Below are 16,220 nucleotides of genomic sequence, written 5' to 3'. Positions count from 1 at the left end.
TAGGCCTATAGTGTTTTTCATTCTAAAAATAGAGAAGCATAGTTGTGAGTGCTCTTTTTGTGTCAGAGAGCACTGGCAGTAGGATGTGTTTCAGAGAATCTGAACAAAGTTGGAGAGAATGTGAGTATGTGCTGACTGTGTGAGTATGCTCTATTTTCATAGGCCATATGTTTCTGTTTAAACTGTTTTAAAGGGGTGGAGCATCATTTGATTGGCATCTGTTTCCCCTTTCTCTATTGTCCCGCCCCTTGAGCCTTTAGCTCTTGGTTTATTTTCCTCTTCTCATCTTTCACTCCTTTCGTCAGCTACCCCTTTTCCTTTTCTCTCTGTCTTTCTTTTCCCCCTTTGCTCCATTTCTTTATTCAGTCAGGCCTGTGTCCTGCTGCAGAAGGGATCTGAACCTCTTAGAGGAGATGCCAGAGCCCATATGAGTCTTGTCGTTGGTTGGACCCCTGGGCCCAGGGCCGGTAGGATGTGCTTCAGGTTGAACTGTGCTTGCTCAAAAGCTTTTACCTTGGAACTTTAAGGCGGAATGAAACTGGATGAATAGTAGGATTTGTTGTACCTGAGCCTTTTGAATGTTGAGACATTAACTCCACATATCTGAGCCTCTTTGGGCCTGTGTTCTTGTTGATTCTTGGATGACCCTTGATCTGTTACCACGTGCTGATTGGCTGGGGCTGTGTTGGTGTTGGTGAATGGCGCGGCGCAGTTCAGGTGGACACGGGCGGGGAGGCAGCTGGCTCACGGCCTGTTTTTTTCCATCATCCTCAGGGAAAGAGCGTGGAGAAGCCTTGGGTGCAGAGGAGTCTATGTGTGTGTATGTGGTGACGGCAGACTATCAGCGTCAAGAGAATACAGAAATCAGCCTGAAAGCAGGAGAGAGAGTGGAGGTGATTGAAAAGAGTGAGAGCGGTGAGTGACACACATTCATAACACACATACATAACATATTGTCATATGTACAATGGGGTCCAAAAGTCCAAGACCATGCATGAATATGCGTGTATTTTGCATTTTATAATGTAATGCAACATTTTTAATTACTTATAACTTATATTAATAACATTTTGAGTGAAAAGTTCAATTGAAAATAGAACGTGAATTTCATTATTCTCTCTTTTGCTTTAATGACAGCAGCAAGCTGCGTGAACTCCACAAGTTTGTCTAAAATCAGATAATCTTGTGTTCTGCAGCATGATTTGAGATTTGTCTTTCATGGCAGTTGTGCTTATTTTTTTAATTATTTTATGACCTTTTTGGAAGCTAAATGAGAGAACAAGGATATATGACTACCACAAAATGACCAATTTAATTTAAAAAACATGCAAAGAGTCATGCTGCTGTGAGCATATAAGACATGCTGCTGCTGCACATATAACATACGTGAAATAACCCCTGTAGCAGATCTATACAGGTGGAGCTGGGTTTTTGAAAGCGCACTGCAGACTGCTAACAGCATACAATGCCAAGCATTTGAATGTTGAGCCGCAGCTCATTTGGCTGCTGATGCTACAGTGACCAATCAACTGCGCTATGAAGATAACATTGTGATCGCTGACAAATTGAGTTAAGGACCAATCAGCCTGCGCCATCTAGAGTCTCATGACAGAACTTTGTATTTTGCCACTACGACTATTTGGATGTTGTTGTCAAGATTTCTAAGTAAACTTTGCTTGGTTTACTAGAGTTTAAATTAACAATTGTTTGGTTTACTAGAGAATTGGAAAGTTTTCAGCCTACAATGTGTGTTTGAAACAAATGGCATGTCTGGAGAGAATTCGGAATTACCTTTTTACTGAAATACTGCGTTGAAATCTGCAAATAAACGTACACATGCAAAGACAGAGAATTAAACAACCAGTTGTGAGGAAATCAATGATATTGAGTCATTTTGGAGCAGTAGAAGAGTTGTGTGTGTGTGTGTGTCCTGAAAAATCCCACCACAGCCAGCGCGTTGAGTGAAGGTCTTTAGACCGTCTTAATGGATCCTCCAGAATATTTCCTCTGCAGAAAAAGTGTACGCTCATATGCGTATGTGGACTTGTTTGTGTAGATGTTTTTGTGTGAGTGTGTGTCGCTGAACTCTTTATGTTTAAGTCATTATGAGCTTAAAACACTATAGTCTCTCTCTTCCACTGACTGTTCTGACTGCAATTTCTCGTCCTCATTAGTGACTTCTAATATCTGTTAACATGTCTCTCTATCTTCCATTTGTTTGGAATATTCTGATTCTGTCCTTTAACACACACACACACACACACACACACACACACACACACACACACACACACACACACACACACACACACACACACACACACACACACACACACACACACACACACACACACACACACACACACACATGTCTGGTTCACTATCTTTGTGGGGATTCTCCATAGACGTAATGGTTTTTATACCGTACAAACTGTATATTCTGTCCCCTTACACTAACCCTACCCCTAAACCTACCCATCACAGGAAACATTCTGCATTTTTACTTTCTCAAAATAACTCATCCTGTGTGATTTATAAGCCTTTTGAAAAGTGGGGACCGCTGGCTGGTCCCCACAATGTAGGTGATCTCAGGTTTTACTATTCTTATGGGGACATTTGGTCCCCACAATGTAATATAAACAAGGGCACACATTACACACACACACACACACACACACACACACACACACACACACACACACACACACACACACACACACACACACACACACACACACACACACATACACACACACACACACACACACACACACACACACACACACACACACACACACACACACACACACAGATGAAGGCATGTGCAGTATATGCCAACAAAAAGAATGCAGAAGTACTCTGTAGAAGTAATCTGGAGTACTGAACTCATATGAGCCATTTATATGTTTATGTGTCTCACATTTCCTCAGTATGTGATGCTTTTGCAGAGTGATGCATGCTAGGTAAAAGTCCTTAAGATATTCTTTTTACACAGCATAATAAACTGTGGATCTGGCAACCTAGTTTTGTTTGCTCTAATGAGTGTTTCACACTGTGAGCACTAACTCAAGGCAGGTGTGTGCAACTATAGTGACAACGTTCTTGTGATAAGCATAAGCATTTTTGTGGTTTTATTTTTTTGGGAGTATTTTCGAAACATTTGTGAAGTATATAGCTACAAAGGTTAAAAATATGCATTGTAAAATATAATGTAAAATGTATTGTAAAAATTATGTAAAATACACTACCGTTTAAAAAAAAAGAATTTAATACTTTTATTCTGTAAGTATGCATTAAATATCTATTTCAAATAAATGCTGTTCTTTTGAACTTTTTTGTATTTGTCAAAGAATCCTGAAAAAAATGTAGCACAGTTAAGCTGTAATGATGCTGAAAATTCAGCTTTGCCATCAAAGGTATAAATTACATTTGAAAATACATTAAAATTAAAACTGTTTTAAATTGTAATAATATTTCCTAATATTTATTTTTACTGTATTTTAATCAAATAAATGCAGCAGTGATGATGAGCATAGTAGACTTCTTTAAAAAATAAAAAAAGTCTTAACAACCCCAATCTTTTGAACGGTATAGCGTAAGGCGTAATACATGCATTAATAATATTTGATATTTTTAAAATCTGAAGTTAAAATTAAGAACATTAATCACAGATGCATTTTTGCCAAATCCTTTGTCCTTAAAAATAATGTTTAATGATCTGATTTTTTGTTTTGTTTATGTCGATGTGCTCAGGACTATTAAGACAGAGGGTATGTGACCTAATTCAAAAGAACAGCTGGAATCAGTTACATCAGTGGTATGTGCTCACTGAATCTCTCTTTTTCACTCTCTCTCTTTCTCTTTAGGGTGGTGGTTTGTAAGAACAGCTGAAGAACAAGGTTGGGTTCCTGCAACATACCTTGTCTCTCTCACAGGACGTCGAGACAGCCACAGAGCAACGAATGGAGAGAGTAAGGCAAAGATACACTGCTAAACTACATATTTATTCACCCACGCTGCTGCTAAACTGATTTAAGAACCGTTGAAGAAACAAAGCACATCTTTTACAGCAGATATCAGAGCTGCTGGCTTTTGTAAAACAAGCAGCTGCCAAATGTCCTGTTTTTCTTTGTCTTGCGCAACCCCTAACTCTTAACAGTTTCCATCCATTCGCTTCACGAGATTTATGGGTGAAAACTGTTGGTTAAGTCTGTTATGGATGCAAGTTCATGCCATGTCAGCACATAGTCTTGCTTGGATGAAAACCATTCAGTCATCAGATCGTAGTCTAGGGACCCCCTCACACACACACACGCACACGCACACGCACACACGCACACACACTTTTCTTGGAGCATTTAACAGCCTGGGAGTGGAAATTCCAGCAAAGATGTCAGATTTTCCATCTCTTGGTCCAGAAGGCTTTTGCTGTACAACTGGGTCCAACACACGCTGACCCATATTACAGAGAGAGAATATAACTAGAGGTGGAGACTAGTTTCTGCAGTGTCTGCATGTTTTGATTGGTCTTTCCACTGCAAAATGAAAATAGCAAGCAAACTAAATACGCAAGCATTACATAAAGTAGTCCACATGATATATTTTTTCACTTTACGTATGCTTAAATTATTTATGAATGTTATTACATTAGACAACAAAATATCAAACCATATGTATTTGAAATAAATATACCACAAACAAACCTTTATCCAAAACATTTCACAAAGTTTGTTCAGTTTGATATGATAAAACAGTAGACACACTGTTCGAAATTAAGGCAAAAGGGATTTCTTGATGTCTTTATTCAGATGTCAGTGGAACATGTTCATAGTTAATGTGATGAACTTCACCTGTGTGAACTGACTTCATAAATCCACTGACTTTAGGACCAGTTGGTTAAAAGTAATTGCAAAAAAATCTGTCACAGCACTTTTAAAAACCTTGACACTCAGAAAACTTACTTCAGGAGGAAATGTGTAACAAATAATACAAGGTTTGATATTTGCATATAAAATTCAATAAGGATTTCCACTGTGCTTAACCCTGGGTTATCATCGTTCAAAAAATTTAATGGCGGGTAAAGGAACACTTCACACTGCCACTTTTTACCAGGGGTTATTAGCACCGCTTTTGCAGAGTTAACACGGCATTGCGGTGCCAAACTTGTGCAGTGCGCAAGTGCTGCGAAACAGACAACCAATCACATGCCTGAAATTCATGTGCTTTGGACAGTCATGGAAACACAGCGTGTTCTGGCGTTTGAGGGAAAGAATGTCAAATGTTGATGGGAGTCTCGTCAGCTGAAGTGAAGAGGCTACCTTTATATTGCAGTCGGCAATGTATAATATGATGATGCGCAATATTATGTAAACCTGCCTTTATGTAAACAGGTTGAGTGCATCCAATCAATGAAACTGCACTGCAAATATGCAGATAAGAACATTAACCCAGGGTTTAGGGATGTATGATGTGAAACAGCAGCCCGGTCTCACCCCAAAACGTCACATACTGACGCGTCTTGACCAAACGGCAATATACGACGAAAAGGGTACCCCTAAAACGTCCATATGAGACGAAGACATAAGCGCACCAGCAGCGCCTCTTAGCGGTGTTATGGCGAGCGGATAATGCCTTTTCTAAGTCTACCCTGAAGAAGGCGAAGGAGCAGTCTACCCTTCCGTCGCCGTCAGTCCGTGTCTATTTTTGAATGGGATTGATAGAGACGTCAGACGACAGACCGGCGGCGACGTCACGGCGGCGTCACAGTAGTAACGTATACCTTACGGCGACGTGGCGACGGCGTACGTGAGAAATTTATAAAAAATCATAACGTCTGAACCAGGCACGTCGCCTAATAAGACGCCTGATACACACGTCGTCCCTCAGTACGTCGCCTAATAAGACGCCTGATACACACGTCGTCCCTCAGTACGTCGCCTAATAAGACGCCTGATAGGCTACACACGTCGTCCCTATCTAATGTTATTCTTCCGATGTTGATAACGAAAAGTGAATAGCATGAGTAAGATTGGATTTGCAATAGGCTATATCGGGAGACATGATTTTTGTTTTGTTTTGTAGGAAGCTTTTCTTTAAAGTGAATTTTTGTTTAATATTAAAGCCTCTTAATTTTAAATTTGTCATCACCCAATTGCTTGGATTTAATAAAAAAAGAAGCGAATATTCCATAAACAGGCTCTAACTTGTTGGTCTTTCTACAGCAGTGTTTCAATAAATGGTCTATCTTTTCTAGACAGAAAAGTTAACAACAAAGTAATAAAAATCTTTTATTTGCAAAATCTATCCCTGCCTCCAGATACAAATGGTCCCCCTTGTATGAAAATATTAATTGGAATAGAGCATGGAGTAACCCACATACATCTTTAATTACAAACAAATTAAAAGAAATATAATTTATTACCCCTGTAACAAGATTATCTCTAAATTTATAGCCTACCGTAGACGAAAAATGCAGCTTTTGCTTTATGGAAACGGAAACGTTAGACCATTTATTCTATAATTGCTCACATAGCTCTTCTCTGTGGAATGATATAGCCTACAATGTTTCATTAATGGCAACAACAATGTTTCAACAACTTGGCTCAAACATAGCCTACATTTATCTAATTTTTGATATCTTCTTTTACTTTTCTGACTCAAATTTCTCTGTACAATATATAGTCGACTTAATCATTTTGCTTGGAAAATTCTTTATTCTTAAATCGAAGTTTATGAAAAACTACGGTGACGCATTGCTGCCACATACATATAATTTTTTCCACTCAATTATGTCGTAATAACGAGATCTTATGTCGTTTTAACGACATATTTTTCTCGTAATAACGAGATCTTATTTCATTAAAACGACACATTTTCTTGGCCTTATAAGGACGTGTGTAGTCATGTACAAAATATGCCTTTATCCACATAAAATTGATAGCCAATCATGTCTTTATCATACGTTCAAAAAGCTGAAGAAATAGCAGCCCCCAACGGACATTCATGTTAAAAGATCAAATTCTGTACACACCTTATTAATAGCAGATGAGCCCAGAATACGAACATTGTGTTTAATTCATAGACTGTAAAAAATAGGTTTAATTGCATATTAGGCTAAGCATAAAGAAAAAGCTTAATGTGGCTTAATAGGCTACTTCAGTGATACAGATCAAATGCTGTACACACCTTATTAATAAACCATACTATCCTACAGAAAAGCAGATGAGCCCAGAATATGAACGCAATGCATTTAATTACACGTTAAGCGTTTTCCGATAGAAACCCTTTATTATAAAGAAAATAAAGGTGGCTCTTAACGTTTCTTTCTATGGGAGGATGGCATTGCGGTGCACAGCAAATCCTTTAAATGGTATTCAATGCAAAACAAAAATGAAAAATAAAAGTAGCCAATAAAATAAACAAATTATTGTGGCATTAATTAGCCCACAAACAATATTTATTTTAAAGACTAAACGAATTTGTTTAAAGAAAAAAAAAAACAGCATTGGGCGTTTAGAGTGTTTCAGCCGCCCTTTTCAAACTGGCGCAATAAAATGCAACAGAATTTGATTTGTTAAACATGAAGGACTTATCAGTCTGGCATGGCCGCTCGCTCTAACGTTAACCTAGATAAATGTTCGCTATTATTAAGCGCATATCCGAGTGTTTGTGCGGAGTGTGGAGCGCGCACTGCATGGCACACATGGACGCGCCGGTGCCATCACTCGCATTTTCCTATCAACAGTGGAAACAACTTAAATACTCCATTTCTGGTCATACAGAAAAGAATAATACATCAGTCGCAACTTTATTTGTGTAAACTCTCAACAACAAGAAAACGTTGTGCTTTTGTAAAATAAAAGAAAACGAACGCGCTTTCTTGATCTCTGTGAATTGGAGCGCATCTAAAAAATGAACCGAAAAACAGTTAGCCTCACAGACATGAGAAATATAACTATCTATATAAAGTTTATAAATAAAATAAAAATGTCCACCAACGAAAAAAAATCCAATCGAAAGCAAATACGGTAGGCTACCATCTGATTATGTGATCCTGTCTGTATGAAAGGCGCATTTATTAGCCTACTTTTGCCGGTGCTTTGCAGCAAGTTTTATGCGCTTGAGCGCGGAATAGCCATATATACACCCAGGATTGAATATAAACGTGTGATTAGTCCTATTGCTTAAATAAATTACTACTAGTCTAGAAAAATCCTTTAGTCTATGGCAACTCTAATCAATAGCCTACATTTAATATTTGACATTATTTAATTAGTAATTTTATCAAGCTCTTTACATTAAATTAGTTGAGTTAGCATAATTAGTTCATGAACAAATAAAATAATAAAATAAAGTTTAAATTATACCGGTAACATTTCTATATAGCATTGCTTATTCCACCACACAAAGGACTGTTTATAAGGTGACAATCCGTTATACATGTGAAGATTGTATATGGCTGTATCTTGAAGATTTTTGTATTGTATCTTCTGTTATAAAGATGAAGATTGACATTTCGTTAATTAAACAAAATAAGAACACAATGTTGTTAAAAATAAACAACTTAGGCTATGTTCTGTTAGATGTGGTTTGACTACTTTTTGTTTAATTATCTATAGGTAATGAAGATATAGCCTATTAACAAAAATAAATCTTAGGCTATAGCCTATATAATTAATATATTATATAAAAAAAACTTATAGGCCGATATAAAATATATTTTTAAAAAGGGCCTCATTGATTCATTTTGCCTGATTGGGGGCTGTTACTATTTTCATAAGCTTTTTGAACGTAGAAGTGTGAAAAAGGATAGGCTGTCAATTTTATGTGGATTATAAAGGCAAAAAAAAAAAAAAAAGATGTCGTGACATCTCGTTATTACGAGAAAAATATGTCGTTTTAACGACATAAGATCACGTTATTACGAGAAAAGATGACGTTAAAACGACATAAGATCTCGTTATTACAACATAATTGAGGGGAAACAATAATATGTATGTGGCAGCAGCTATGCGTCACCGTAGTAGCCTACTGCTCTTGATGTAAAGTGTAACAATTATCGTCAGTTATCCTCTTGCGCCCTCTGTTGGCATTTGTACATAATATACATATGTTCATTGTTTATATATTTCTTCATGTATTTTAATAGTGTTGTTAAATAAAATAAAATAATTAATTACTTTTAATACCCTACTTTATTTGAACCAATTATATTGCCTCATTTGTAATTATGTATTTAAGTCATAAAGGCTATTGTTCACTTCAGATCTATCTTTATGACCAAAAAATATATAGCCTAAATAAATAGTCGACACTGACAGCCCTAGTCTTGAACATTTGACCATGAACCTACATTGTTTAGCATTTTGTGACTAAACGACTATTTCCCTGTCTTATTTTTTCATTGTTGATTTCTTGAAAATAATAGGCTATTAAAATACTTTCTTGTCACCTTCTCCTGTAAACAATATCGTGAATAGTTTCATTTTGTGTATTCGCCCATTATGGTCAACTGTGTAAATTAAAATTATTACCACCTTCAAAAGTAAAAACTCAGACTGACACATTCCAGAATACTATGTTTATAGATTACAATTAATGAATTTATCTGTTCAACTTTAAAGTTGTTGTTAATAATTGTGCAAAAAATTGTGACTTTGATGGTGTATAATTTGCATAGCCCTCATATCCAGTAGAAAGTGAGTGAATTATAAAAAAAAAAAAAAAAACTATGTTCGTAAACCATTCAGAGATGACAATAATGACATACACAACTTTGTATACAATACAAAATTTGTATCAATGATATTTTCAATGTCATCAGAATACAAGAAAATAATGATTGATTAGAAAGATAACACAGGGAAGATAAGAAAAGCTAGGGGGGGAAATAGATATAATTTTATTGTGATGCGACGTTGGAGTCATGCTGTGGTGAGACGTTGGTGTCACGCGTCTGTGATGCGACGTGCTGTGGTGAGACGTTGGAGTCACGCGTCAGTGGTGCGACGTGCTGTGATGCGACGTTGGAGTCACGCGTTGGTTTCACCCGTCTGTGGTGCGGCGTACCCCTTCTGTCACGTAAAAGTACACGACTGTAGACTTCGGTAAGTTATCCGTGGCATTATCCACTCGCCATAAGCGGTACCCTAACGCATACCTAAACCTACCCATAACCCGAATAGTCACATACGGACGTTTTAGGGGTACCCTTTTCGTCGTATATTGCCGTTTGGTCAAGACGCGTCAGTATGTGACGTTTGGGGGTGAGACTGTGTTAGAAACAGCGTTTTATGAATATCTAGGATTAGGCTAATTGTAACCCCGGGTAAATTATGAGCGGTGTGAAACACGAAGCAAGATATCCCAGGATTCCGTTTATATGGGTTTTAGAATGACCTAGAGTTAATTATGTTAAGTGTTAAAAGCCCTGATGAAATGTTTAAATGTGACTGTAAGTGTCAAATAATTTTGAGGGTACTGTATGTGTAACATGTGGCTATAGTAGTTAGCACATGAAGAGGGAAATCCAAAATAATAGTCTTTAATGACAAATCTCAGGAAAAACACAACCACATAATTCAAATACAACACAGAACCAAGAACTGAGAAAACTAAGGTGTTAAATACACAGGGAGTAATGAGGTAACGCAAGGAACAACAGATGAAGGTAATCAGTAACTATAGAAAAAAAACGAGGATCAAGAACACAGGCAAACGGGCAGAGGGAGAACCAAACTAAAACACACTGAAACTAAACAGAACCAAAGCATACACCTGAGAGTATGAGTACACGTGCAAGACACCTACACAGATTTAAAATGCATTTATTCTACGCTTTTTTCTCCCCTGTAAGTCTAAGCATTGCATTCGGTTGTCTATGTATGTATCCAGTTGTAGGACGGTATACAATGTGCTCTCTTTCCTCTTTTGTTCGTAGCAGAGTGGTATATTACAGTTCAGTCCTTCAGCAGTTCGAGTCAGGATGAGCTGGGCTTTGAGAGTGGCGTCATTGTTGAGGTCATCCAGAGGAATCTGGAGGGCTGGTGGTTCATACGGTAAACTCTTCTTCCACATGTTTATTCTTCTCTTTGAGCTACTTCAATATGCCTTGCTTTCTTTTGCTGGAATTTACAGTACTCTGTATTTGTTGGGTTTTTGCAGAAACAGTAAATGTGATGATAAAATTTGCTAGTTGAGCAGTCAGCGATGAAAACAACTGTTTTTCTCATGACAGTGAACGGCACAAACCACATGGAATCTGATATTTTCAATTCCGATTTACGCCACTTCCATATGTGGTACTAAATCCGATTCAGGTCAGATGTTTTGCAGTGCGACCTCAGTCTGAACAGTCATATTGGAATTCATGCGAGTTTTACGTCACTCTCTAGACTAGAGCATCATTCATCACAATTTGGCCTCGGGGGAGTCACTTCAAAGATTTTACACTCCTGAAGTTATCAAGACAGTTGGGAAAGGTATCAGAACTTATAAGTATTACAGAGTTAAAAACTCTTTTTTCGCATCCTCATCTTTGTTTTTAATATTGTCTGCACATAAATTCGCTGGGTTCCACGATAGATCACACTATAAATAAATGCGTAATCACTTACTTTAATGTCCTCCATGTTTACTTCTGTATAACAGCGTGCTGCGTGACATCTTTTTAGCGTTTTTTGCGCATGTGGGACAGTCCAGGACCATGATCTGTTCACACTGGAATCTGATATTGGCCACATTTAAAACAACAATGTAAACAGCTAAATCGGATCTGAGCACTAAGGCTTGTAGAGTGAACATAGCCTAATTTGCTGATTTGGTGCTCAAGAAACATTTCTTATTATTATCTGTGTTGAAAACAGTTGTGCTGCCTAATATTTTGGTGGAAACCGTGAGGCATTTTTTCTTGAACAGAAAGTTCTATAGAACAGCATTTTTATCAATTTGAAATAGATTTTTTTTGTTACATTATAAATGTCTTTACTGTCACTTTTGAACCATTTAGTCTTTGCTAAATAGAAGGAATAATTAAATTAATAATTAAAAATAGTTGAAAAAATCTTTACTTCTGACCCCAAACTTTTGAACTGTTCTTGTTTTTTTGGGGCATGTGCATTATCTCTCTCTTTCTATGGTCTCTCAGTTATGGTGGTAAGGAGGGATGGGCCCCTGCTGCTTACCTGAGGAAAATGCAAGATGGTGCCATGGCTGGTAACCAGGCAAATAAACCAGCTGTGCATGGTCAGGTGGAAATCATCGGAAACCTTATGGAGATCAGCAACCTCCTGAACAAGAAACCCGTTAACGAACGGCACTCGCATACACAACCTGACACCAATGCACACCTTAACAGCAACACACTAATACATTCAGCAAACACATACATGCACTCGCAGACTGACACATATACACAGTACAACGGCGATGCAGAGGAGACTGATGCTTACAGTAACGATACACACACTGACAGAAACAGCAGCATTAGCACAGCTGCTAACATGGGCAGCAGTAGTTCAGAGAGAGACTCGGATGATCAGGTCAACCAGCACACAGACTCGAGTCTGCATCTGTCTGTCTCAGATAGCAGTGTGTCTGTGTCAGTGCCAGATGCTTGTGTATCTGTGTCTGTTTCTGAAGCAAATGTGTCTTCAACAACATCCGCACTAAAGACCAAAACTGTCCCTCCATCTCCTGCCATTGCTCGAGTCGCACCTCAGAGATTCCACAGCGTTGAGACCAGTGAGATTCTTTCTTTCATTCATTTTTTTCTTTCTCTTTTTTGTCATTTCCTTTCTCTTTATATTTCTCTTGCTCTTTTCCTTTCTACCTCTTCTAATTGTTTATAATGTTGTTCTTTCGTGTAATGTGTTAAACATTTTGTGTTTTGATTTGTTTTCCCTTTGAATCCAGGATCCCCATCAAACAATCAAAAACCACCTCCCCGTCGAGAAAACAGCCTGGTCAGTATGTCTCTCTCATTTTCCCTTTCTCTATGTTTCTTTTCCTCTCTCTCTCCACTGCACACAACACACACAAATAGGTCATTTTGTGGTTTATATTATGCTGAACAGCATATTCTTCTCTTCATGTTCAGGGATTTCAGTTACCGCAGCCCCCAGATCCCCCTACTGTTGAAGCCGAGTATTACACCATCGCTGAGTTCCGGTCCTGCTTGACAGATGGGATCAGTTTCAACGGAGGACAGAAAGCTGACGTACGACACTGTTCAGTAGTCTACATGGAATTATTTGTCATTTACAGTTTAGGGGTTTTGGAGAATAATACACTACCATTCAAAGATCTGAGGTCAGTAGGCAAAAAAAAAATTGAAAGAAAGAAATGAATACTTGTATTCAGCAAGGATGCATTAAATTCATCAAAAGTGACAGTAAAGACATTTATATTGTCACAAAGGATTTTGATTTCAAATACTGTAAATGCTGTTCTTTTTTAGTTCTAAAGAATCCTAAAATAAATTTACCAGTTTCCATAAAGATATTAAGCAGCAACAACAACATTGATAATAATAAGAAATGTTTCTTGAGCACCAAATCAGCATATTAGAATGATTTCTGAAGGATCACGTGTCACTGAAGACTGGAGTAATGATGCTGAAAATGTAATTGTTGACATTGACATCATATTAAAATATATTAAAACAGTTAATTTAAATCATAAATATTTCTCAATATCACAAAATAAATGCATCCTTGGTGAGCATAATAAAAGTTCTTTCAAAAACAAAAACCTTTTTCAAAAAAATATAAAAAAAATCTTACAGACACCAAACTTTTAAACAGTAGCCTAGTGATGTTTTTGAAAATGGCTTTTTTTTATAGTTACATTATTTATTTTTTTATTCTATATCAGTGTAAAAAAACAAACAAACCTACAATATTCACTAGAGTCAAATGAGTGACAACTGAGCCCAACGTTCCCTATTAGCTTCAAATTACACTACGTATAAGTATCTCTATGGAAGACCTAAAGGCTGTGTATGTTTACAGGTCATTGAGAAGAACTCTGGAGGCTGGTGGTATGTCCAGATTGGAGAGAAGGAGGGTTGGGCCCCTTGTTCTTACATTGACAAACGCAAGAAGCCCACCTTGAACCGCCAAACCAGTACATTGACCCGGCCCAAGGTCCCACCTCCTGCTCCGCCAATCAAAAAGCAGAACTCGCTTCCATGTGTTGAGTCTGAGGTTGTGAGCCTAGCAAGTCCACGAGTGTATGAGGAACCAGAATATGATGTTCCAGCAGTGGGCCTTGAATTTGACCCCGAGGTGGAGTTTCTCAGAGGAGACGCACCAACTAAAGCCCCTCCTCCTCTGTGTCAGCGCATCGTTTCCTTCACATTGGGCGAGGGGGATGAAGAGGATGATGAGGGTGTATATGCGAATGGTGGCTTCAGATCTGTGCCACAGCGTAAGGACAGTTACTCTGACATATACTCGCCCTCTGCGGCCCATCGGGCATCTATGTGGGATCCACCGGAATATGACGCCCCTACAATCGAGCCCAGCATTGACACCAATACGACACTCTACGCACACTCAAAGCAACCTTACCTCAAACAGCAGGCTGATGAGTCTAAATGCAAACCATCCGTGCGTCCGAAACCCGCAAACCAAGACTGTAGTTCCCTCAGAAGCCCCCGAAACCACGAGCAACCAGGCCGGATGCAGTTCAGGACCTCCTGCACATCTGAGGAGTCAGAAAATGGCTCATGGGATGATTTCCAGATGAGATTCTCAGATCCATCTTCCCTCCTGTACCGCACTACTGCAGCGTACCAACGAGAAGAGCCGTGTGAGCTCAGCTTTCCTGCGGGAGTGCCGGTGGAGGTGCTGGAGAAGCAGGAGAGCGGCTGGTGGTTCGTCCGCTGGGGGAACGAAGAGGGATGGGCACCCACTTACTATCTACAGCCAATCAAAAGCTCAGAAACAAGTGGTATAGAAGCCAAAACCACCGAGAAGGTTAATTCTGAGACGTCTTGGTGTGCAGCTCCTGAGTTGGAGATTTCGGTGCAGGTAGATGTTGGAAAGATGGGTAAATGTGTAAGTTTGGAGAAGAACGAGCAGCGTGTTAACCAAAGCCTGAAGGGCGGACACAGATCTAACCAGCAGAACTGCAGGGTTGGCGTGAAGCAGCTCGCCGTCAGACCTCAGAACGTCCTTAAGGACAACACTAATATGCACACAACTCCCACAGGATGGAGGAACGACATGGTGACTAATCATGCCGCACTTCATAGCTACAATGACCAAACGTCCTCTTCCTGTGTAGGTAATACCGAGAGCATGAGGCGTAAGGTACCGGTGTCAATGGTGAAGCCTAAACCTCATTTGATCCACAACAACCTGCGCGAGGAGTACGTTTCTATTGCCGATTACTACGGTGATTCAGAGACCATGAGCTTCCCTGCAGGTACGAGGCTAGAGGTCCTGGAGAGAAATCCTAATGGATGGTGGTTCTGCCGTGTGCTCGACACGGCTAAAACACGTAAGGGATGGGTGCCCTCCAACTTCCTGGAGAGGAGGAGCTAGTGTTCTTTCATTCTGCCATCAGAAACAAAAAAGGATACCAGAATAAATGATTTCCCATTACCAAACAGCATTCATTCTAAACACTCTGTCTTGACCGTGACCCCAATCAAAATGTGTTTTCTTTTTATTTCATATGAGACATGGCCTTCTCTGTTCACAAAATCAAAGGAAACACAAACAAAGCAAGTCCCAACTGTTGATTGACACTTTGTTTATATGCTGTATACTCCCGCTTCTGCTGGATGATGTGATGTTATTGTCACTGAACAGGCTTTTAGTTATTATTTTAGTTTAGTTAGCTGGTCTTGATGTGCTGCAGAATGCTTCTTTTAAAATTTCTCTTAGTTTTTTTTGTTTTACAAAATAAATATATCAAGGTCTGTTTACAGACTATATGCACTTTCAGAATGTCTGTCGGTCTGTATGTCTGTCTGTCTGTCTATATCTATCTGTAAATGTCTCTTTGCTTGTGTAATTAAACATGGTGCTATTCCTATTAAATCACTTCATTTTCAAACTGAGTCTTATAATAAATGTCCAAGTGCTGTTTTCCATCTTAATCACAATAGCTTGATTGTCTCTGTGTGTTTGTGTCTGCGCATTAATATATAAATCAGTCAGTAAGTCGTCAATCATGGCATTTTTCACAAAAAACTAGGTAAACAAGCGTGT

At 38.6% G+C, this 16,220-nt stretch overlaps 1 protein-coding gene across 3 annotated transcripts; it reads left to right on the top strand.

Annotated features, from left to right (window-relative positions):
• The first annotated feature begins 279 nt into the window (after positions 1–279).
• On the top strand, positions 280–16,109 carry sh3pxd2ab (SH3 and PX domains 2Ab). Of its 3 annotated transcripts, none has more exons than XM_084393213.1 (8): positions 280–467; positions 775–915; positions 3,867–3,971; positions 10,940–11,057; positions 12,146–12,741; positions 12,913–12,962; positions 13,097–13,216; positions 14,010–16,109. In XM_084393213.1, exons 1-8 carry the CDS (start codon positions 428–430, stop codon positions 15,546–15,548), a joined length of 2,709 nt encoding a protein of 902 aa, XP_084249339.1. In that variant the 5' UTR covers positions 280–427; the 3' UTR covers positions 15,549–16,109. The 3 variants fall into 3 exon arrangements, with proteins under 3 accessions (XP_084249339.1, XP_084249338.1, XP_084249337.1); XM_084393212.1 differs by having other exon boundaries at positions 285–483; XM_084393211.1 differs by lacking the exon at positions 280–467 and having other exon boundaries at positions 579–915.
• Positions 16,110–16,220: the final 111 nt, after the last annotated feature.

Source organism: Rutilus rutilus (assembly GCF_951802725.1).
Source record: "Rutilus rutilus genome assembly, chromosome: 21".
Classification (NCBI taxonomy): Eukaryota; Metazoa; Chordata; class Actinopteri; order Cypriniformes; family Leuciscidae; genus Rutilus; species Rutilus rutilus.
Note: the sequence above shows the minus strand (reverse complement) of the source record. Positions and strands in the feature narration are given on the sequence as shown.